Source organism: Rhizopus microsporus (assembly GCF_002708625.1).
Source record: "Rhizopus microsporus ATCC 52813 unplaced genomic scaffold scaffold_17, whole genome shotgun sequence".
In the NCBI taxonomy this organism is placed as follows: Eukaryota; Fungi; Mucoromycota; class Mucoromycetes; order Mucorales; family Rhizopodaceae; genus Rhizopus; species Rhizopus microsporus.
Window position 1 is genome coordinate 160,038 of NW_019671932.1, and position 23,744 is coordinate 183,781.

Sequence of the window (23,744 nt, forward strand, 5' to 3'; positions counted from 1 at the left end):
TACCACGAGTTTAAAAGTGTTGTATGTATTCAGAGGGATGGAACTTCCCTTCTCTGCAAAATAAAGTAACATAAAACTATTTTCGAAAAATTATGAATTTACTATTTTATATTAAGTAAGTAAATCAGGTGGTAGCTTCTAGAATTAGCCGTAAGAATATCAAAGATATATATTTATTGTAAAAATGCGCCCACTAATAATTGCAAAGACAGGTACTAGTATCTCGCACACTCCTCGTATACTACTCCATGAGAAGGCGAGGGAGTGTACCAAGAATCTCCCTTCCGGTCCGTTTTTCTTAGGGACCACACTCCGTAGCCCCTAAGCGTTCGGCCCGAAATCTACGTTTCGGGGTGTGGTCCCTAAGAGCACTGTTCCGATATTCCTTGATTTTCTAGTACAAGCAAGAACAAATAAGCAAACTGCATCCCAAGCGCTGTTTGGCTACGGCAAAGCATGGCATGACTGATCAAAAAGCAGAGTTTGTCTCTGCAACCAAGAGGACTATTCTTTTCAGTCAAGAAGTAGCCACTAACTTTTTTCATCTCTTGTTTGGTGCAGCCATCATTCAATATGTTATTTCCTTGGTCTTTTAAGCTATGCCTCTTACTCTTGACTCCTTTCTTATTAATGGTACCAGGAAAAGCTCTAATAAGGCGTGCTGTCTCAAAATCGTGAGGATTTAAGCCAAATGCCTTTTGCTTGCTGCACCTTTTACAATAGCTGACATAGGCGAGGACAGACTTTCTGCCTAAAGTAAATGAGTCTAAGTGTGACGTAGGTGCGGTGTTTTATTTCAACTTCTCCCAAATCGAAACAAGCCAAAAAAATGTATAGCGGGATTATCTACTGGCCTGGGTGGTCTATAACTTTTTCACTCTTACAATAACATGTCTACCGTTGAACCTTGGGCATACCCCGACCACAAGCAATTCGAACGGTTAGTGGCTCTAATAACTATATAAAATAAACTATACTCATTTATCATTAGCGTCCCTTCTTTGAGCGAAGTTGACAAGACTGACCGCAAAGGTAAATTTTGGAATGCACAAACACAGTAATCATGTCTAATTACTTCTCTCCTTTCCATTAGCTGTTTACGCCGCTCGTAATCAAAAGATCCGTGATGATTGGGTTAAAGCTATGGAAGCCCGTATTATTAAAGAAAAGTTAGATGAATGTTATAGAACTGAAGGTGTCAACCACTGTAAGTTTTTCTTTTTCTTTTTCTTTCTTTATAAGCCTATTCATTCTTTTCTAGATCAAAGTTGCCGTCACTTGGCTGATATGTATTTTGAAGCATTAAAGACAAACAAGGTTGAGGGATTCCGTAAACACACATAAAATAAAAGAGAACAGCAACATTTATTGTGTTTCCATCAACTTATAGTGTTCAAATGAACAAACGAACTTGCCACTCTTTTTTGCAGTGTATTTACGATCATTGGAACAGCCTTCTACTTGACATTTTATAGGTGTAGATAACGTAGGCCTACAATATGTATATATGTGTGTGATTAGTTGAAGTTGTATTATGTGTATAGAATTTTTACTTTTTCAGTTCACCAAAGATATCCTCTAAAGAGTAGGCTTGAGGAATAGATAATTGACTTCCATTTGTATTTTGAACATATTTTATACTCTTGGGATCTGATTGTCTTTTTTGTGCTGTCTCTTCACTATCTTCAATCACACGCTTTGTCTTTGATGCTTGCTTTTTCAGTAAACGGTTGATCGTATCTGCCTTATCCTTTTCTGCTCTTTGTATACTCTGGTTTTTTCTTCTTCTCGCAACCTCTGATTTGCGTAGCTGTTCTTCTTCCTCTGTTAAAAGCTTCTTTTTTCCCGTATCTAATGTGTAATGTGAGTGTGTATGTTTCTAGTTCTTTTTGCTTATTTACCCATGGGCAGCTGTAAATAATCCTCTGGTTCTTCATGATTCAGTTTAGCTCTTTGTCTTTTTGTCATGGGTCGATTCTTGATCACTTCTTCTCCATCGGAAAATCCTTCCTCACTGTCATCCTCAATCACTAGATCATATTAAATACTAACAAAGCAGGCTTGACTAATCTTTACCTGATTTCTTTCTTTTATTATTACGTGATGACTTTGCTGGTATGGGCTGTTCATCTTCTTCGTCCTCGTCCTCGTCCTCATCGTCGTCTTCTTCCTCGTCTAATTCTTCTTCAGATAATGACTCGAGTTCACTATTATTATTTTCTTCTTCATCAGTAAATGATTCTTTAAACTTTGCGTCCTCATAGTCGTTCAACTCATCCTCTTCATCAGTACTATAATTTGTATATGAAACTGGCTTAGCTGCTGCTCTTCTTTTGTCTGATTTCATATTTGGTAATTAAAAAAAAAGAACTACGCAAGGACTTTTCTGTACTTTTTTCTCTCTTTATTTTTGAGTGTCTGCATAATGAATTTTACTTTTGAAGGAAATTATAAACCAAGACGCAACATCAACTTGGGAGGTGTCAAGACAGTGGGCGATAAAAAGTCGTTACTATTAAAGGCACAAAATGAGCGTAAGGCAAGAGAACAAGAACGCATAAAGCAAAGGAGTATACAGCAGATACAGGTAAACAAGAGCGATTAACTAAGAATAATACTCATTAATGGGCATTCTAGGCATTCTATAGGGGACGTAGACAAGCAGCCATAGCTCGGAACGAAGCGCGACAAGTGTTTTTGACTTTACTCGAGCAATTCGATGCACAGCCTTCTCTGAATGATAAAGCACAATTCATTTTAACGCTCACACGAGCATTAATACTATTTTATCAACCTGAAAAAGATAAAGAACGATACCTGCAGCCATATATAAGACTATTATTATCCAAGCAGACAGACAAGACGCTTTTAGAGGATATGTTTATGATTGCCACAGATTCATGGACTTGGCTCATGTGCTTTCTTATCAAAAAAGTACTCTTGCAGACCACAGATGAACTCAACGCTTACCGACTACTTTCACTGCTCTACAATCCATCAATGTATGCACTAGTCGACAAAGATAATTGTCGCGTCCAGATCTTAGTCTATTCCTTACGCAGCACATATCTACTGGACTACCTGCGTAGGGCAATGACTTCCTATAGAGAGGTAGCACAAATCGTTGAGTCTATTATTTTGCAGGTGATCAGTTTACGACATCCTTCATTCGATGTATTACGCATCATCACGCTTGATTTATTCACGGAGCCTTTCTTACTGGATAATATGTCAAATCAGGCAATGTCTGATATGGTTACTCAACTGCCACTTGGTCCATGGTTAGTTGTGGTAGGTGATCTAGTCAAGGAAGGAGCTATCAAGGACGACGCGTCTATGGCCGGACTACTGATGAATGTGACAGAAATGGGATACATACAACATGGGAAATATCTAGATGACCATGTTTTGGTATGATATAACACGAAGGCTTCAGTGCAATGTTATTGATGTTTCATTAGGCAAAGTATGCAAAAGCAATTCAGTTATTGCTCAGTCATTTACCAGTCTCTTTCTTGACATCAAATTATATTCATGTCCAAGATGATGCTGGCAGAGGTACAAAAGGAGAGGAAAAACATGAGGTATGCGCGAGCTAAACAGTACGTTAGATTCTTCAGATAGTAGTGATGAGGATGTAGAAATGATAGAATTACCAACAAAAATATCACCATTGATAAAGAATCGTCTTGAATCACTTTATAATACCGAAAAGATAAACAGTCTGCTGTCGAGGTGCATGCAATTGACTGCTACGGACAGCAACGCCATACGATTTGTATCTAGCTTTATCAATACACTCTTACTGCGTTGGCCAATGAAAAAGAATGACATTTTAAATACATTGTTGTACAAGTCTGTTGCTATGCAACAATTGCTACAGACCTTGTGGCAGTCATGGTCTGCGTCAAAGGAAGCACAATTATTTGGACAAGAGCAGATTATATATCGGTTGAACGAGGCAATTTCACTTCTGACAGGTAAAATGACAACATGTATATGTATACTCTTAAATTAACGTTATCAATAGATGCTGACAGTAGTGAGAGTTGGTCCACTTTATATTTATTATGTGAGATATATACAAGGTTGTTATTAACTATTGCTGATACCGAACTCTTAAGTGATGACCTAAATCAACACCCGTTCCAACTGAAACAAATCATACAGCTAAGCACACACTTAAAGACGATTTCCTTTGTCATGTTTTGGCGTGCGGATAATATGGACCTGTCAAGAGAGATTAGCCATTCAGGTATCCAACTTCATCAGTTACGATCAACCATCACGCAGCTATTACAACAAATCCATATGAGAGAGTAAGTTTTCTTTGATTTTTTACATTCCTCTTTTGAATATTAACCTCTGTGTAGCTCACGTCGATCGTTTTGCCCTACTGACCACTGGTTGATCAAGGACCTGAACACAGATAATTTCTCAAGTGCTGCTGTGGCAGAAGAATTCAATCTAGAAACGGATCAGCAAGAGAAGAAGCTGTCGAAAGGAAGATTGGCCATTATCAGCCCTCGTTTAGGCATCCTGAACAATATTCCCTTTGTGGTACCCTTTGAACAGCGTGTAGAGATATTTCAACAGTTTATACAAAACGACAAGAAAAGAAACAACATTGACGAGCGATTCCGTGCTCGTGTGGGCGCAACTATCCGAAGAGATCATATATTTGAAGATGGGTTCAACGCGTTCCATAAATTGGATGTTGGGCTGAAGGATAAAGTAGCGATTTCATTCGTAGATGAATTTGGACTGGAAGAAGCGGGTATTGATGGAGGCGGCGTGTTTAAAGAATTCTTGACAGGACTGAGTCATGAAGCATTTGATGTCAATTATGGTCTGTTTGTTGCTACACCTGAACAACTCTTATACCCAAATCCTAATTCTTTTGCTACTGAATGTAAGTATCAAAAACAAAGAGGGGGCTGGTAACTAATATATATTTATATAGCGCAACAATTGGAATACTTTCGATTCCTAGGGTTGATTATTGGTAAAGCTGTATATGAGGGGATACTGCTGGATGTACCATTTGCAAGTTTCTTTTTGAAGAAATGCTTGGGAAAAGTAAACTATTGTAAGTTCAATAAAAGATATGAGTCTAGGCCTTACTGACAGTTGTTGACAACATATAGTGGACGATTTATCATCACTAGACCCAGAACTTTACAAGGGCTTACTATCGCTTAAAAAGTACGATGGCAACGTGGAAGACCTTTCACTTGACTTTACTGTGACGCATGACGAAATGGGTAGCAGTAAAACTATTGAACTTGTGCCAAACGGCAGCCAAGTCCCTGTGACCAACCAAAACAGGATTCAATATATTTATCTCGTGGCCAACTATCGACTGAATGTACAGATAGCCAAGCAATGCCGAGCATTCTTCAAGGGGCTTTCAACCATTGTAGATATCAAATGGTTACGTATGTTTAACGAGCAGGAGCTTCAAGTGCTCTTGGGTGGTGCCTCGATCCCAATTGACTTGGCTGATTTACGTGCCAACACAGTGCTTGCAGGTTACGACGAACGTGATGCTACAATTCAAAACTTTTGGAAAGCGCTCGAATCATTTGACAATACACTGCGTATGAAATTTGTCAAGTTTGTCACATCGTGTTCTCGTCCTCCTCTGTTGGGTTTTAAAGAGCTGGTGCCCAAGTTTTGTATTCGAAATGCAGGTGTTGATGATGACCGGTTGCCGACGAGTTCAACCTGTGTAAACCTGTTGAAATTACCCAATTTTTCTTCTTATCGAGTATTGAGAGAGTAAGTTTCAAGTGATACAAAAAGAAACACGTATATATTTACCTTCTTGTGTAGAAAACTGCTCTATGCTATCACTGCTGATGCAGGATTTGATCTTTCTTAATAAAATAGTATTGATATTTTATTGAGTCGTTACAAAAAAAAAAGGAGAGGGCTATTAAACATTGATACGATGAAGGCGCGCATAACTATAAAGCTGTAATAGTATCAGCAGTGACAATAGAAAGAAAGATAAATGAATGCAGATTTTTGAGGAGCTGTGAATATATGTAAAGGAGAAAGAGGGAAAGTATTTTATCTATGTATAGGAGGGAAAGCTTTGAATAAGGCTTGGATAACTTCTTAGTCGTTGGTGAGATGGCCTTGTGACAGAAGCGGTCAATACTTGATCTCCAACTTGGTATAATGTGCTTCTTGATTCATTACTACTGCTCGTGCTCGTATGACTATCCGTACTACTGGTGGATGTAGGCATAGGTGAAGACACATACAGTTCCTGTGGTGAAAGTTTTCGATAGCTAGATAAGAACTGATCAATTTCGGCTCTTCTTGCTTTTATGTAATCAGTGGTGATATCCGAGAGAGGCACTGGTGACTGTTTAAGTTTGGTGCAGAGAGTGGTTAATCGTCTGTGTAGAGTATAAGCATTCGGTCGCTTGGACGGGTCGATGTGTAGACAATCAATATATATATCTTGCCATTCCTTCAAAACGTCAGGAATTGGTTCAATACGATAGATATGAGGGTCTACCAGGGCGTCATCCGGAAAAGTGACGCGTGAGATCAATTGCCAGAGGATGATACCAAGGGCATAAATATCTGCCGAGGTGCTGAGTCCAGTCGAGACGACTTCAGGAGCGACATAAGGCCAACGACCTGCCCATGCCATATTGCTTTTATCATTATTTCGTTTCATAAATGTGATATCAACCAACTCGCCGACATAATCTGCATAATTTAACAAGATATTACGTGGATGAATATTACCATGGATGAAGTTCCAATGTAAATCCTTGACATCTTTGGTGATGCTCAACGCTAATTGACAGGGTTTCAAATAATCCTTGGGTATTTCTCGATCAATATGGCTTTCGAGATTACCAAATTTTGCCTTGGGCATGACAAACATCAATTTACTTGTTTGAGATTCTTCATCATAGTCCGTTGTTATGCCTAGGATATGCAAGGTTGAATGAATGAGGATGGGGTCAAGATTGAACTAATATAGTAATGTAAGAAAAGTCTAGAACATTTATGTAGGTCTACCTTTTGATCGGGTTGCACTGTGATGCCTTTCAGGAACACTTGATTCCAGCGTTCTGGCACTTGATGATCAGGTAAACGGTAAGGAGGGACAAATGTAGCCAGATAAGAGGGAGCAAGGCCTTCACTTTTGCTTTGTCTTGATTTATTTATGAACCAAGTTGGAGGAAAGAAAGGAACCGTGTTTAGTTTGAATACACCTCTTAAAGCAAGAGGCCTGTTGGATTGATGCCAGTCAGCGATATAATGACTAAGGTGTTGTAACAGTTTTAGATGATCAGGATGAATATAATATTTTTTGGCAGTATGAGTTAACCAAGCAGTAACGTCAAATACTTTTGTTGGCTTTGAAGATGGACTCGTGACCCAATTACACATATGTTCAATCGAGAATACTACGGACCATTTCTGATACCATTGATCAGCCATGTCCCATACCTAATAATATTAGTTGGGGGCAAATGAGAGATGATATACATATATATATAACATACATATCTTCCATATCTTGGATTTAATTCATATTGTGATTGTTTATCCAATTCGAATTCATGAAATGCTTCTTGTATGGTTCTGTGAAGTGATATGTTTTCATTTTCATGTAAAATTGATTGAAACCCATCCAAATCAAACATTTCTGGGTTATTTTTTATGATCGGTAAGGCATAAGCTCTATAAAAATTGAGGTCGCATTCTAAGATATACTCTGATATGTCGCTCATTATTTATGCATTATAATATATTTATGTTGTGTGCGTGTTGTATGTATTATATTTATGCAAGTATATAATAATAATAATAATAATAATAATAATAATAAAGAGAGAGTGTAAACCCAAGAAAATGAAAAAGAAAGAAAAGAAAAAAAAAGGTTTGGGCGGGAAAATTTTTGTCATGTTTATCGTTTTATTCCTTTGGACCTAGACCCTTATTCCTTATTAATCCTTCTTTCCTGAGCCTATTTTTAACACGTTAATAGCGTGGTAGTAATAGATGATGATCACATTAATAACCTTCTGCTCCTTTACGAATTTCTTTTAAAAATAAAGTTAATCTATTTCTCAACTTTGTAACAAGTGGGTCTTCATCTTGATCTGGTGCACCTAATTGGTCCAAGAGATATTCTGCTTCGTCAATATCTCTGTTATTGTTATATTTACATAAAAATTAAGTCACGGGTACAGGCATATTCTGTTTAACTTACAACACAATGGTTCCTCTATTCATAGTTGAATAAATAAATGTAAAAAAAAGACAAACAGACGTGATTGTTGTACTCGTTTAAATTTTCAATTTACGTCACTCGCTTATTTTATATTTTTTGAATACTTTAAACATTACTCACACACTCGTATCTGTTTATGAGGCCCTGTTTGTAAGCTTACAATGATCCATAAGATAAAGAAAGTCACGCCTTCTATTAAAATGAATATAACTTGTTTATGCAAAACATTCACGGCCATAATAGAATATATTATCGAGATGTACAAAGGATCTTTTTAATAAAAAGACTAAACGAACCAAGTGTTTCATATCCGAGAACAACTACATCTGTCTCCCCTTGAGAATATCTTGATTTATGCCCCTACCTTTTATCGCTGGCATATGTCACTTGACATGTTCTCTAGGTCCCTATTTGATCTTTGATAAATTCTGGTTAAACAACATATTATTCGGTTAATAATCTGGATATGAATTATAAATTTTAAGTTGTACTTTTTGGCTTTGAGCTGTCATTTGTTTGTATTAAATGTCCAGGGTCAAAAATAAATTATCCTTAAGTACATTGACGCGGATTGTAAACTAAGGTTATGCAGACGCGGTACTCCTTTTTTGGATAGACTCAAAAGCGATAGTTTGTCTGACTTTATGATAAATGAAATATGAAGATATTAACTGTGTACAAGCGCACCATTTGCATAAAAAGTACTCTGTGGCTTAAAAAGCAAAAAGATACAAAACAAAGGCAATGGTACTTTTGAAGTGAAAGAAGGGGCTATGGTCATGTTAGTAAAAAGCCCATGCGTCCCTTTTTTGGCAGATGTTAAGGCTTTTGTTGTAGAACTACGACAGCTACGAATACACGCTTTATTTCTTTCTGAGGCTTATCTGTATGCCACCAGTGGCTCCTTATACTTTAGTTAACAAAACGATAACGTCTAATTCATCCATAACTCAATAGTTTAATCAAAGCCTTATCTGAAGCGAGACCTTTGAATTGGTGTAAATAACCTTTATCATGCGTCCATAGTTCAACCTCAGTTGCATGCAAAATAAAGATGCAGGAAACTTGAGCGTCAAAATGAAGTTAATAAACAAAGAAAAAAAAGAGAATATTAAAAATAGAATACTTCCTTTGTCTGGTGGCGCATTCTATATGGATAACGATTCGTGTTATTCTATCATCCAAAGACCCTAATAATCAGTAAAAGGACCTGATTTACCTCGACAGACTAATATTATTAGACTACTTTTAGATTTACTTGCTCTTATTTTCTCTCTTTCTCTCTCTTTTGTTATTCTTACTAAAAAGATGACCAATGTCTTTTTTATATCTGACACATTAGCCTTCTGAAATAGATCACGCACTGGCCCATTGAACCCGTGATATATTTATAGGATTTGGCATTAAGCATGCTTTGTTGATACATAATATCCTTTTTTTTTGTTAAAAAGCCTCCGCAACAGCTGCACGAGTCTGGCTTTAAGAAATTCTGCATTCCATGGAAAAGTCTTGTTTCTTTTATGCATGCACAGTCGTGACTCATCTTTGCTTTTAGACTTTTACATTACTGATAGATGTATTCTGTTTGTAAACTGCTGACGATTGGAGGGTTCTGAATCGTTTAATAAAAGCAATAACATGATATCTGGATTCATTATCCCTGTTCGCCATAATCAATTTCTTGATACCTTTAAAGTGAAACGCGTAGAGCGATTCAAAGATATTAGGGCCCCCTGTATGTACGCAGGCCATGCAGGGTATAAGCAGTATAGCGACAAGACTATATTACATTCTGTATATACACTTTGAACACTCAAAACTTTTATAAGGATCGTCTAGTTTACCGTAGTTCTACCCTGAACAGGTGTGCTTTATCCTAGCAATTCTTTCGCGTCTCAGTCTACGACTCCACAGCCTAATTCATCATGTAACCCAGATCTATGTAGTCCGCTTCCTTTCAACTTGTTCTCTTTCCATATCTTGGTTCGATTCATCTCTTGTTCATATCTAGCTGGATGGACAAAGATAAACAAGCCGACTGTAATGCAGGGTCAAAGCAGTGTTCAGTACAGCCTAATAAATAAGCACGAGCTCAAGTAAACCCGATGATGTTCCTTTTCAACTTTACTTGAGGTCATGAAAATCTAAATAAGGTTATCTTTACAGGTTTGGTGTACAGTACTGCTGGTATATTTGCCCGCTTTGAAAAAAATACATTTGAAACTTTAGTGCTTTTTATGGACAGTAAAAATAAATCAAATGATATATTTCTTTTTTAACATGTTAACTGCAGTGAAAAAAACTTGAGAGAGGTAAAATGGAAAAATGCTTATTATTATTATCATCTTTTGTTGCTGTTAATGAAACACCAAATTCTGCCTGTGTTACATTTTAAACTTTTTGTATCTTCAAATCAGTTCTATACAGTACTTATTTCTTAAAAGTAGACCTTGTCTGCATGAGTGATGCTGCTTATTTATGATGTCTAGCTTATAACAAACAAGATTATTTACATGTCCAATTAGAATTAGGCATGATGCGTCATATAAGTATAGCGCATTTTGTAGTCAGGCTTTTTTATGCTTTTTTTTTTTCTTCATATAATGATAATATGAAGTATTTATAAGGTAATCACGTCAGATATGCTGTTTACTGTGCAAATTGAATTACTTACGCCACATATTATGTAAGTGCTGTGCAGATGTGCAGTGCAAATGGGAGATCCTTGACGTACTTTCTTTCTTCTTGCTCTTAGTAAAGAAGTTATGTAGAGACTCATCGACTTTCATCTGTAATTATTCTTTACTATCATTCGTCTTTATCACTGACGTTACTCTTTTAGAATTGGTTATGCGTCAAGAGCCATCCAGTGCAATTAGTAAAACCCAAAAAACAATCATGTATACGTCACACTGGCTTTATTTTCGCGTGTATTTTCGCGTATGCGTAGTGTTTTCCTAAAAAAATCACCCTCCTTTTCTTTTCAGATAAAAATAATGGACGACCCGAATGCTGACACAGAATGGTAACTAGTAAGGAAGAGTATTGTGTGCTTTTATTAATGTTAATAGGAACGACATCTTGCGTGCAAAAGGCATTCTTCCTCCTAAAGATGAGAAAAGAGAAGATGAATTGGAAGATGAATTTATTGATTTGTTAAAGGCACGAGAAGCTGAAAAAAACAGTCTTGAAAATAAGGATCTTGATGAACTTGATGAACTTGAAGATCTCGAAGATGATAGAATTTTGCTTGAATACAGGTTAATGAATAAAATAAGGTTAATCATTACTATATTCACACATTGATTAGACAAAAGCGAATGATGGAAATGCAAGCAATGGCAGCAAAAGACAAGTATGGACAAGTAACAGAAATATCAAAGCCTGATTTTGTAAGAGAAGTAACAGAAGCAAGCAAAGACTGCCATGTTGTAGTTCATCTGTATAAAGACTAGTAAGTGTTTCAATGCTTATATTTCTGTCTTTACTCATGATTATATAGTATTCCCGCTTGTAAATTGATGAACCGCTGCTTAGCCGAGCTTGCCTCACAGTTTAAGGCGACTAAATTTGTGAAAATTGTTAGTGATCAATGTATACCCAATTTTCCTGACCACAACGTTCCTACTTTATTGATCTATGGCCAAGGCGATCTCAAGGCAAACTTGGCAGGCGCCATTCAATTTGGTGGCATGAAAATGACAAGCAAGAGTAAGTTTTGAAATATGTTTATACTATTAATTAACGCTCTATGTTAGGTCTTCGTTCTATTTTATCAAAATATGGCGCTGTTCCTGCAGAACAAGTTCAAGAAGAACAAGATAATAAGCCAAAACGTTCTATCTATCAATCAAAGGCTACAGCTGCGCTTAGTAGCGATGAAGAAAGTGAAGAAGAGGATAGAGGCTATTACTAATAATAATAATAATAATAAAATATAAATCACACAACTTGTAAAAATGACACGGTATTTTGGTTAAAATTATTGTTCTCTCTTTTTTCTCTACTTTTATCAAATACATTCATGAGCTTCAAAAAACACAATTCTTATGGAGCAGCAAGTCATCACAACAGAAATGGACAAAGAGGTTCCAACAGAGAAAGACATCAAAGACAGAGACCGAGTTATGGTAAATATAATAAAGCAATATTATACATTACTTATCATAAACAGAACAAGATTCCATTGACTCACGAGCAATTCAAATACTACGACGTATTCTAAATGATGACGACGATATCAATTTTACACACAGAATCAACAATACAACTCAACTCGTAAAACTATTGGAAGAATCCCGTAATGCTTCGACTGTAAACACACTTCAATTTCGTCAAGAACAAATGAAATTGCTGGATATATGTATTCACGATGAAAGATTGAGACGTATGATTGAAATGCCTAAAGCTCCTTCTTCAATGAAGCAAATGCTCGTGAAAGTTGTATCTGGTTTAGCTTGTTATACCCGTTTAGATCTTGCTCTAAGTTGGATCTTTGACAGATTAAGTGTCTGGCCCGACTTGGATAGATCTTTAGCTGATATCAAAAAAGACCATGAATGGAAGAAATGGTTACTTTGCCTATTGAATCAAGTATTGTATATATGTACATATAACCTTAACATATACTCAATCATGCGGATAGGTCCTCTTAGATTCAGCAGCAGACCAATACACATATCGCCAAACAATGGAAATGTCACCGACTATACTAGAAGGAGTCTTGTCCTTTCTGGATTCAATGGAATCATTTGAATATCTACCGACCATCATTGATATATTGATCGTATTTTCCAATCAATACCCTGACTTATTTGCTCAGCGCTTTACTGTAAGTTATTCTTTCTTTTGGTCAGCTGAATACACATATTTTGTTATTAGGATATAGTGGACTTGTTAGTAGGATGGAATATGGATGCATCAGTACCTGATTCAAAAAAGTCAATTATTATATCCAGCTTTAGCAAGTTTGATCGCTTTTGGATGAATGATTTAGCTTTTGTCATGGAGCTTCTCAATCATTTATTAACAGATGTCGAAAGCGCCATAGGTGATTTACGATCACTTTATAGAAAAGACATGAAAGAATATAGGCAAAGATGGGATAGCTGTATGAACATATTCAGGTAATGAGATATAGATTTACAAGAACAAGACTTTAACAGGATTATACTCAGTTGCTATTATAATGTCCTGAAAGCTGTCATCCTATGCGCTTCATCATATCAAGTTTACAGTGACAAAAACATAATAGAATCACCGCTTGATCTTTTACTTCCAAAGACGCTGCATGTTGTTACAGACGCATTATCTTTGTTACCGGATATCCATTGGATTGAAATGTGTAAGCTACTGTTTGGCTATACTGTTTGACTGTACTGATTGACTATTATTACCATAGCTAGAAACATTCTTTTACTGTTTATATCATCCAATCCTATAAAGTATCGTCGATATCAATATCAAATATATTTATATCTTGGGGAACAAACCGAGTTGGAATCTTCAGCTGATCCCTTGAAGTATATTGAAGTATTGATGAAGGTAGGCAGTGATGACCAAGAAAAATTGTATTAACATGAGCTAGTTTTTTGATTTATGGAAATTGGATATCGATAAAGATATCCTTCATAGAATGCTGGATGTCAATATTTCACCCTTGCTCGCATTACGACAAAAGTATCCAGAACACAAGAAATTGAAAGTACTTGTTCTTGCTTTACTTCGATCACTGCTTAGAGCAAGAACGTCCGCTGAATCTAGAGCAAGTATCAATCAGAAACTGATCGAATATTTTGAAAAACAAAAGCTGGCAATGAAAAAACCATCCATGTATGATGAGAGACTAAAGTCGTTCTCGAGTACAACTGCTTTGCTTGAGCGTAACCATTATGACATTAGTCACAAGAGTGTGGATGGAGAGAACACTATACCTGGCATAATAGCAGATATACAACTCTTTGGTTACCTTTTGTTAGATATAGCACGCATCTGGCCAGAGTATTCTTTTAAAAACTTGCTAGTTTCAGCAAACATGCTCTGTATGGCTTGGGTTTTTGATCGTTGCGATGTTTTTGTCTTTATGCTAAGAATGCTGTTTGATTACTGGTCAAGGTACAAAAGGGATATCTATTGTTTCATCATACTAAAACTCATTTTTAAGCACACGCTTTATGCTAAACGATGAGAATGCATTCAATGCTATGTGCTGCATTGTATCTGATGCAATGAACAATTGGATCAAACTAACATTAGAATCACGTCGGCTATTGTGCGGTCTTTCTCAAGGCATATTGACGACTGTATGCAACATGGAGGTTATTCAATTTGATCCAACAAGCCATTTGAAGCCAATTATCTATGGATTTATTTCTGCAGCTAGTAAGCTTACCTATATATCCATTCACTTTTCTTATTCTAAACTGTTGATTACAGGCATTGAAAGGAATAAGGATGTAAAAGAAAGTATGCTGAATGTCATCACATATTACTGTCAACTCTGTGGATCTGCAGACATGGTTGATCCTATTTTACATCTCATACAAATAAGGTACTTTACTAGAAACATTAAATGATAAATTTTACGAATCTTGAAATAGTATAAATGATCCTTATTTGAAGATACAAGATTCAAGTAAAGACCTAGTCACTTCGCTTAATCCGTTCTTGATATCACAAATATCAAAGGTGGAAGACAATGTTTTATTATCCATTCAGAATGCCATCATGGCCACATCACACACGGGTACTTTTCGTCCAGTACACTACGAAATTGTTATGAAGCACTTAGGAATGGGAAAACATTTGCTTGGAAATAATGATACAACTATTGTGGATCAAGCATCTACTACTGAATGGGCCAGAAGACTGTTGCATCACTGTGATACTATTGGTAACTTAAAAAACACCTTCTTGTTCTCGGAGCTCTGTGAAGGTAAAAAAGAAACAAAGGCTCTTTGTACCCTTGATGCTTATACATGTTTGTTAGACATGCCAAAGAGTGAAATAGTTCATCTGATGAATAACCATGAGACAGTATTATACTACTGGGCCATGTGGGAATCAGCTAGGTACTGTATATTATCACGTTTACGCACACCTTTTGGAAATCCTCAACAGGTACAGACTATATACATACAAAAAGAAACTATTACTGAATGTATACACATTAGACCTTGGCAGCGTTTGAGCGAACGCTGAATTCACTTATAACAGATGCAACAGAACTGTAAGTCTAACCTACAATAATTACAGAAAGTTAATTGTTTTTGGGAAACAGAGATTCAAACAAAAGTACCTCCCTACAGTACATTCTATTATTACTTGATCGATTGGAGCTTCAAATATCTAATGCTACTGATGGATGCGCTACAGGAACCTTACCAGCTGTGCCTCGCCCAAGCCTCGTGTTTTTCAGGACAAACAAAAAGACTTGCAAGGACTATTTCTCACGTATTAGGCCCATGATGATCAACGGCGCTAAACTTGTAAGGAACGAACACTTGCTAATTGTTCACATAATTAAGGTAACTCTCTTCATGTTGCTTCAGCTTTTACTTAAACTATTAAATAGGCTCTAAAAGAAATGGAATATACCATACCTGCTAATCCTATACCTTGGTTCAAGGAAGTGAATGAATATCTGCGTGATTTAGTAGAAGTTTGTATTAGGAAAAAATATACAGATATGATCAATGGTCTTCAATCGTGGTACAAGAAAGTAATCAGAAAGGCATGCCAGATATCTGGCGAATTTAAGGAAAATTGGACATTTGAAGGATACATTGGACCACTGCAAAAAAGGCCCGACATGGCCAATAGCTCAACAGTAGGATCATGGTTTCAAGTTGCTGCTTATTTCGCATATGTAATATTGCACTGAACATAGATTATATAGAGCCTAACACAAGTTATAGGGACGCGATGAACAGGCGATAAAATCCTTGTCTCATCTAAAAGCAATTGTTGCAACCGACAATTATGGAATTATAAGGATGCTTAATCGCCAGGTACCTTAGTTTATATATTGAAAATAATGCTTACTTACATTGTATTAGGCTATTGATTTCTACACTTGCCTAGAAGATTATGACTCTATCAGTGGCCTACTTGCTTCTGATCCTATGGTCGCTGATGACTATATATGTCAATCTTTACGTGCCTTTAACTCTGGAGAAAAAATAGTAAAAGATCAACAGAAGGTGTTCCATGACATGCAGGAATATGTGAAAACCGCCCCCCTAGAAACTTGTATAGAGCTCAGCCGTTTAGACACGTTTAGACATTGGCTTATTCCCAATCTTGATCAAAATGATGAAATTACTATGCGATTGGCTGGCAAAATGCTTAATGCTGTCAGAGGTGGTATATCCTCAAATATTACTAATTTGATGGAATTACAGCTATTGTACACAAGCTGGGAACACTTAGTGGCTAGCGCAAGGGACTGGTACAAGTTGAAAGCCGAAAATACAACTTGCCCTGTTTATGAAACCAAACGCTGGGCTCATCTTTCTACATTCTTTGAAAGTTTGTACAACTTGAACGAAGGGGAGCACGCCAATCCAACTGTTACTCAATACCTGGGTTCTATTCAACTGCATACTGCAAAGATTGCACGTAAATACAACAATATATCACTTGCTGAAAAGCTTATAGAAAAGGCTGCTCAATTCCCAAGTACAAAATACAACGCTCTTTATGAACGAGCCAAGATTCAGTTTAACCAATTTGAATACACACAAGCTATGGATACCCTCAACGACATCTTATCGCACATTGTTTCAGCGCCTGAACATAAGGAGCTGAAAAGCAAGACGTACCGAAATATTGCTCGTTATCTAAAGAGTAGTCCTGAAGATAAAGTGTCTGGTCTGTTAGGGAAGCTTAATTCTAACCTTGTGAAGCGTACTGCAACCGAACTGCAGTCTTCTGTAGAGGCAAGTATCGATTATGCTCTTGAAAAATCAATTGAAACAGACACTGTTGACGGAAGGCCGTGGTTCGAGTATGCAACACATCACTACAAGCAGGGTTGGCGCATTTTAGATGAATTGACCCATTCAGAATCTACAATGACCGTTGTTGTATGGGCAAAGAATCAAATTCAGGCTAATTTGCAAAGTGCAGATCAAACAGTAGACGCAAAGCAGACAGAGCAGGTAAATGAAAGAGAAAATGATATTTATTTCTATACTCATTCATCCACAGATGATCATTGATTTATTATTGAAATACTCTTCATCTACTGGAAGCAGCAGCATTTCATCCAGTCAATCATTTATGAGTAACCTACATCAGTTAGTTCCATTCTTAAAACCTGATAATGAAGCTGCAATTGTGTCCACCTTGGAGAAGCTACAAAAGATAATAATTGACAAGTTCCAAGCATCTGCTCAAGCTTACTTTCGCTATCTTTCACTGGATATACACATACCACATGTAATTTGAGTTCATAGTCAATGATTTAGTAAAAAAAAAAAAAATAACCTTATAATATATAGCATGACGAAATGTCAAATACTTCCATGGTCACAACAGCAACCCTTAGACTCTTGCGAATTCTTTCAAAATATGGCACAGCACTACAGTCTGTCTATCAAGAATATAGCGATACTGTCCGTATAGACCTTTGGAAACGCGTCACTCCTCAACTCTTTGCCCAACTGAACCACCCTAATGAGTTTGTACGACAAATGATCACAAAGCTCATTTGCCGTATATGTGATGAGTACCCTCGAGATGTAATCTATGATGTGATTGTCAGTTCAAGTTCGTCCAAGACAAACCGTGATACGAAGCAGATGTTAAACAAGATTGCCAATCGAATGATGGAACACAATGAACTTCTTTGGGTGTCTACTAGTCGTATGGCAGAGGAGATTCAAAAGATGACCATCTTGGTGGAAGAAGACATGATGAATACGATCGGAGACCTGCAGTTTGAAGTGATGCGACAGTTTAATGAGCTGGACAAGGAGATTGTCCGATTGGACAAGTCAGTGCCAGATGAAGCCAAGAAAGAAAAGACGTTTTTTGAACTGTATAGTAACCTTATGAAGCCAATCATATCTACTATTGATAGGTTTATCAAATCTATTCATGGATTTGAAATAAGTGAACGATTAACGCCTCATCAGCAATGGTTTGTGAAAACATACGGAAAAGATATACAAGAAGCGTCTACTTTGCTTCAAAAGCCAAAGGGTATTAAAGAATATCGTCAAGGATGGGAATGTTTCCAACAGGTAATAATAAATAATGAGAGAGCATCGTACGAGTACTCAACTGCTTTGTCAATAGCTACATCGCTCGCTGATGGAAGAAACACACAAGGTGCGCATCCTTGAACTCGCTCATGTTTCTCCTTACCTGCATAACTTGAAGAGTACATCCATTGGGATGCCTGGTTATCATAACTCTGATTCCAGCTGTTTTATCGAATCATTTAGTTCTAGCGTTGTCATTCTTCCCACCAAAACTAAGCCAAAGAAGCTAGACTTTAAGGGATCCGATGGCAGAAAGTATTCTTATTTATTCAAGGGCCATGAAGATCTTCATCTTGATGAACGTATCATGCAACTGCTTACTACAACGAATGGATTACTAAGTGAAAATGAAAGAACTGCTTTACGAGGTATGAGGGCTAGAACATATGCTGTTATCCCATTAGGCGATCGATCAGGTATGATTCAATGGGTAGACGAAGCAACCCCATTGTATGCATTATTTAAGAAATGGCAAAAGAGAGAATCAGCTGCTCACATCATGTTGAACAATGATAAGCCAAACGAGGCTGTCCTTCATGCCCTTTCTCTGCGTCCGACTGAAAGTTTTGCTAATAAGGTTTATTCAGCACTAAAAGCAGCAGGACTACGCGTTTCCAGTAATCGAAAGCATTGGCCAAAGCATATCCTGAAGAAAGTATATCTCGAATTACTCAAGGAGACACCCGAAGATCTGCTAGAGAAAGAATTTTATTATTCAAGTTCAAATGCTGAAGAATGGATCAATAAGACGACGTCATTTGCAAGATCTCTAGCTGTCACTTCCATGATTGGTTATATCATTGGCTTGGGTGACAGACATCTGGACAATATGTTGGTTGATTTTAGATCAGGTGAAATGATCCATATCGATTACAATGTGTGTTTTGAGAAAGGTCGTCGACTTCGTGTGCCCGAGTTGGTGCCATACCGCTTAACTCAGAACTTGCATGCAGCGCTTGGAATTACCGGCGTTGATGGACCCTTTAGAACAGCAGCAGAAGAGACCCTCTGTGTGCTTCGAAAGCACAAGGAAGTGCTTATCACTCTTCTTGACGCATTTGTATACGATCCTTTGGTCGATTGGGAGTATGAGGCTGAGGAAGTAGGTCACCGACAGATGAAAGAGCTACAACGAGGGCTTGGTCTTATAGCTGCTCATATCAACAGACAACAAACTCAACTGGAACAAGAGCATCAGACAGTCATACGCAATATGACAGCCCTTGAAGAAAGCTTAGACCGATGGCATCTGTTTGGTAGTGAATATATGAATGAAGAAGAAGCTGATGAGGAAGGAGACGACGAAGAGGAAGAGGACAGTGATTCAGAAGGTGATGATCATCAGCCAGAAAATGATCCTCATCACTCTGAAAACGAAGCTACGGTGTACAGAGTCCCCACGTATGTGCTTAACAAAGTAAATGACCGAATTCTGTGCGTCAAGTCGGTTGTCAGTAGATCACGCTCTCCTTTGGAAGGCATTTTGCCCTTATTGGAGTCTATCATCATCATCGAAACAGATGACGACAATGAGTTACGACCTGCTCAAAAGGCTGCCAAGGTAAGAAAGAATACATTATGCGTGTATCTCTAACATTGTGTTTGTACAGAGTGTACTTGATACGTTGATAGCAATGGAATGTCAGTTAAAGAAGTTGGATAAGCAAATTGATTTAAATCAAGGTTACGAATCAGAGTGGACGTATACTCAATTAAGCGATTTTGTAAAACTGATAAGCAAGCTCTATGCGGAATATGCTTCTTCGTTAAAAATCCTAGAAGAATTCGGCCCTGACAATAAAGCAAGCAGTAATATGAGTGTTACTGCAACTACAGATGAATTGAAACCGTCTGGTGAAGTAGCTGATGAAGAAACTGAATATGCTGAGGAACAGAATAATGGAACGGTTACATCACAACAGAGTAAGTGTGAATGAATAGACAAAAGGAGAGCTTATTAAATATATAAATAGATAAACCACTAAAGAATACACATGTTGCCAAGATTATGAAGAGGATTAGATCGAAACTTGAAGGTGTTGATTTTGGTATACAACACAAAATGAGTGTATCAGAACAGGTATCCAAGACGATAGAGCAAGCAACATCTGTAGATAATCTTTGTTTGATGTATGAAGGATGGACAAGTTGGGTCTAGTGTAATAATTAGACACGACAAAGAATAACTCGAGTGAAAACAAAATGACAAAGTAAAGGAGAGAGAAAGAAAGAGAGAGAAAGAGAGAGATGAGTTATGCATCAGTCATTGACTGTCAAGTAAATTATTCGCTGAAACAATTTTGCAATGAAAGATGAATGAAATTCAAACTGAAATTATTTATGCAATAAATATGTTGAACTTTTTAATTCAAAAGGTTGTTATCGTTCCTGAATGTTGAGTCTTAAAAGTCACTTCTTAAGGCGTTGAATCATGTCCAGTAAGGATTGATGAATCTGTTGTGTTACTTTGCGTACTTTAGAATACTCGAGAATCTTTATGAAAAGAACCAAAAAACTGATGTACACCCATGAGAATGAAATATGGGCTGGAGAAGAACTGGACTGATGGGTTCATTTGGTCAATTTCTTTTGGTGAAAACGTATTTAGAGACATATGCCATGACTTTTCGAGACAAAAATCTCTGAAATTATGCTGCCTAATGACAATTCTCAGAATTTCTTCAATAAAAGCTCTTGGGACATGATTTCTCACCAGACACGGCTTTCTAGAAACAGTGTACAGGGAACTTGCTATTTTAGTCAAGTGGACTGACAAAAGACAGAATGACGAAAGTACAGTGATGCCAAGTAACAAAATATAGGAGTAACTGTTTACTCAATTAAATATAAAAGCATACAATCTGTAACAGAGAGAGGGAAAAAAAAAACAGCGGGTTAGCGGGACGTAGTTGGTTTCAACTGTCTTACAAGGAAAAGCATAAATCCTTTTACCCTAATATGTCAAATGATTTGGCTGAACGAGGTGGCGTCTGTGAAAGGAAGATACGAGGTAGCACTAGATAAAGCCTTTACCATTCTCAGTCAACGATTGACAGAGTATATCTTTTGGGTAATTCGGGCTGGGAAAGATGAGAAATGTGGTCAAAGAGAGTAAAGTGGCGTCTAAAGTATCATTCGCAATGACGTGTGAAGGTTATCAAATTCTAGATGTGTCAAGACAAGTATCTCTGTAAGTATGGCTTACTCACTTTGTATAAATATGTGTTAATCCTTAATATGAATTGAGTATTTTGTGTCTAATGTGTGTATTACTTTTAATAAATGATATTTTCTTGGCATTTGATTTCAATCATGGGAAAAGATAAACAGAAACAAAAACAAGCAAGGCACCAGCCAAGATGATATCAAGGGCATCCTTTTGATTGTATTCCTAAGGGAGACAGCTCATAATGATGACGATATTTATGCAAATGAGTTTTATTTGTTATAGTTCCGTGTCACTTCTTCAAGTGCTGACTTCCACAGTCTGCTTCCCGTTCATCGAGAGGATGATATGTTACACACGCATAGAATCGATGATGTGATAACTGTTATATGATCACACAAGCCATTACAATAAAGTATTTTTAACGAAAGAGTCAACGGCTTACTATGTCAGACTTGATATACGATATATATGATTCATAGAGATTATACAAAGCATAATTCGACTTTTTAATCTATGAGCCAGCTTTAGGTATCACAATATTATGCATTAGACGTCATGTAAGCATATTATGGTATAGTCCCAAAAAGAACATTAAGGAACTCGATAACATTGATATCACCGAGGTTTACATAAAAAGAGAGAGAGCATAAAAAAGCTTATTTATTGTATTATATGTCATATGTACGTTTGGTTATTTTTATGACATTTACCAAATGCAGTAAAAGAAAGAAAGGAAAGGCTTAGTTATTCAATTCCATAATAGATGCATTGGCCGTTTGAGAAGACAAATAAAGAAACGGAATCTAAAAAATATTTATGTTCTAATGTCATCTTGTCGTTCCTCTTTTTTTACTGCCACCTTTCTTTTGTCTCCGATAGGTTATACAACTTCCGTCATTTTTTAGGTGGTCTTGATATAAAAAGCCATCTTTCTTTTTCTTTCTTTTATTTTCTCTTCTTTCTTCAATCAATTGTATAATAAGAAATGAAGTTCTCTGTTGCTGCCATTCTCGCCCTTGCTGTCTCTGCTGTCTCTGCTCAAACAAACATCGTCAGTGTCACCTCTCCCCTTACTGGTACTGTCTACACTGCTGGTAAACCTGCTATCATTTCTTGGTAAGTAATTAATAATCATCTGTTGGGAACTTATTGTATATTTACTTTATTTAAAAAAGGATTAATCCTCAAGTTTCTTCCATCTCCAAAATCGTCCTGGCTCAAGGTGAATCTACCAACCTTCAGCCCGTTAGTACCATTGCTGAAAATGTTGATGCTTCTTCTGGCTCTTACACCTGGAACGTCCCTTCTGATATCACTCCTGGCAACAATTATGCCTTGGAATTAGGTACTTCCCCCAATATCTCTTACACTGGTATGTTCACTATTCAAGCTGGTGATGGTTCTTCTGCATCTTCTGCCTCTGCCTCATCCTCTGCCAGCAACACCATTGCTAACGGTGCTGCCTCTGCCTCTGTCGTCTCTTCTGCTTCATCTGCTGCTGCCTCTGTCACCTCTGTTGCTGCCTCTGCTACTTCTGCTGCTGCCTCTGCTTCTCGATCTGCTGCTTCCTCTGCTTCTTCCGCTGTTGCTTCCGTTGCCTCTTCTGCTTCATCCTCTGCTGCCGCTGCTGCTACCTCTGCTCAATCTGCCGGCTTCAAGGTGACTGCCAGTAAGGCCATCGCTGGTGCTGCCGCCGCTATCGTTGCTGCTGTTGTTATGTAAATGCTCTCCTCTTTATTTTTTTTTACCCACATTTTATTTCTAATTATTGTAATATCATTTTTTTTAATTGGCTACAAAAAATCATTTCATATTGGTCAAGTTTTAAAATAAAATTCATTAATCGCTTAAAACTATTTTCCCCTTTTATTTAATCTAAAAACGCACAGACAACATAATTACTCTTGTCGCTGTTTAAAAATCAATGGGCTTTCACTTGACAGATCCATTGTTGCACTAGGTGCAACCAAAAGGGAATACCAAATGAAAGATGCACAATGGTACTTTTATGCCAAGATTTTTTTTATTGTTTTTTTTT

At 37.1% G+C, this 23,744-nt stretch overlaps 8 protein-coding genes across 8 annotated transcripts; 5 read left to right on the top strand and 3 right to left on the bottom strand.

Moving 5' to 3' along the window:
- Positions 1 to 890: 890 nt before the first annotated feature.
- On the top strand, positions 891 to 1,344 carry RHIMIDRAFT_240579 (uncharacterized protein; the record flags this gene model as incomplete). Its single annotated transcript, XM_023609414.1, has 4 exons — positions 891 to 940; positions 992 to 1,032; positions 1,094 to 1,207; positions 1,262 to 1,344. The coding sequence occupies 4 exons, from the start codon at positions 891 to 893 to the stop codon at positions 1,342 to 1,344; spliced, it is 288 nt and encodes a 95-aa protein (XP_023463170.1).
- Positions 1,345 to 1,549: 205 nt separating this feature from the next.
- Positions 1,550 to 2,347, bottom strand: RHIMIDRAFT_246076 (uncharacterized protein; the record flags this gene model as incomplete). Its single annotated transcript, XM_023610265.1, has 3 exons — positions 1,550 to 1,851; positions 1,902 to 2,030; positions 2,077 to 2,347. The coding sequence occupies 3 exons, from the start codon at positions 2,345 to 2,347 to the stop codon at positions 1,550 to 1,552; spliced, it is 702 nt and encodes a 233-aa protein (XP_023463171.1).
- A 530-nt stretch (positions 2,348 to 2,877) lies between these two features.
- On the top strand, positions 2,878 to 5,884 carry RHIMIDRAFT_246077 (HECT-domain-containing protein; the record flags this gene model as incomplete). Its single annotated transcript, XM_023610266.1, has 9 exons — positions 2,878 to 3,002; positions 3,063 to 3,411; positions 3,462 to 3,558; positions 3,621 to 3,980; positions 4,031 to 4,319; positions 4,374 to 4,912; positions 4,964 to 5,089; positions 5,148 to 5,781; positions 5,836 to 5,884. The coding sequence occupies 9 exons, from the start codon at positions 2,878 to 2,880 to the stop codon at positions 5,882 to 5,884; spliced, it is 2,568 nt and encodes an 855-aa protein (XP_023463172.1).
- Positions 5,885 to 6,079: 195 nt separating this feature from the next.
- RHIMIDRAFT_246078 (kinase-like protein) lies at positions 6,080 to 7,766 on the bottom strand (the record flags this gene model as incomplete). The annotated part of the gene is made up of 3 exons (XM_023610267.1): positions 6,080 to 7,000; positions 7,048 to 7,482; positions 7,539 to 7,766. The coding sequence occupies 3 exons, from the start codon at positions 7,764 to 7,766 to the stop codon at positions 6,080 to 6,082; spliced, it is 1,584 nt and encodes a 527-aa protein (XP_023463173.1).
- A 75-nt stretch (positions 7,767 to 7,841) lies between these two features.
- On the bottom strand, positions 7,842 to 8,289 carry RHIMIDRAFT_294319 (uncharacterized protein). The gene is made up of 3 exons (XM_023614076.1): positions 8,249 to 8,289; positions 8,058 to 8,185; positions 7,842 to 8,002 (listed from the first exon to the last, which is right to left on the bottom strand). The coding sequence occupies exons 1-3, from the start codon at positions 8,269 to 8,271 to the stop codon at positions 7,983 to 7,985; spliced, it is 171 nt and encodes a 56-aa protein (XP_023463174.1). The 5' UTR covers positions 8,272 to 8,289; the 3' UTR covers positions 7,842 to 7,982.
- A 2,500-nt stretch (positions 8,290 to 10,789) lies between these two features.
- On the top strand, positions 10,790 to 12,237 carry RHIMIDRAFT_262813 (thioredoxin-like protein). The gene is made up of 5 exons (XM_023611630.1): positions 10,790 to 11,294; positions 11,341 to 11,529; positions 11,580 to 11,723; positions 11,772 to 11,980; positions 12,028 to 12,237. Exons 1-5 carry the CDS (start codon positions 11,266 to 11,268, stop codon positions 12,183 to 12,185), a joined length of 729 nt encoding a protein of 242 aa, XP_023463175.1. The 5' UTR covers positions 10,790 to 11,265; the 3' UTR covers positions 12,186 to 12,237.
- Positions 12,214 to 20,755, top strand: RHIMIDRAFT_262820 (uncharacterized protein). The gene is made up of 21 exons (XM_023611631.1): positions 12,214 to 12,399; positions 12,444 to 12,862; positions 12,915 to 13,100; positions 13,151 to 13,395; positions 13,447 to 13,613; positions 13,671 to 13,813; positions 13,857 to 14,383; positions 14,433 to 14,650; positions 14,705 to 14,819; positions 14,869 to 15,203; positions 15,258 to 15,388; positions 15,442 to 15,497; positions 15,549 to 15,795; positions 15,843 to 16,136; positions 16,186 to 16,278; positions 16,327 to 17,430; positions 17,480 to 17,710; positions 17,773 to 18,516; positions 18,572 to 20,098; positions 20,148 to 20,460; positions 20,511 to 20,755. The coding sequence occupies exons 1-21, from the start codon at positions 12,294 to 12,296 to the stop codon at positions 20,693 to 20,695; spliced, it is 7,386 nt and encodes a 2,461-aa protein (XP_023463176.1). The 5' UTR covers positions 12,214 to 12,293; the 3' UTR covers positions 20,696 to 20,755.
- Positions 20,756 to 22,590: 1,835 nt separating this feature from the next.
- On the top strand, positions 22,591 to 23,743 carry RHIMIDRAFT_315403 (uncharacterized protein). Its single transcript, XM_023614994.1, has 2 exons — positions 22,591 to 22,822; positions 22,882 to 23,743. Exons 1-2 carry the CDS (start codon positions 22,692 to 22,694, stop codon positions 23,426 to 23,428), a joined length of 678 nt encoding a protein of 225 aa, XP_023463177.1. The 5' UTR covers positions 22,591 to 22,691; the 3' UTR covers positions 23,429 to 23,743.
- Position 23,744: the final 1 nt, after the last annotated feature.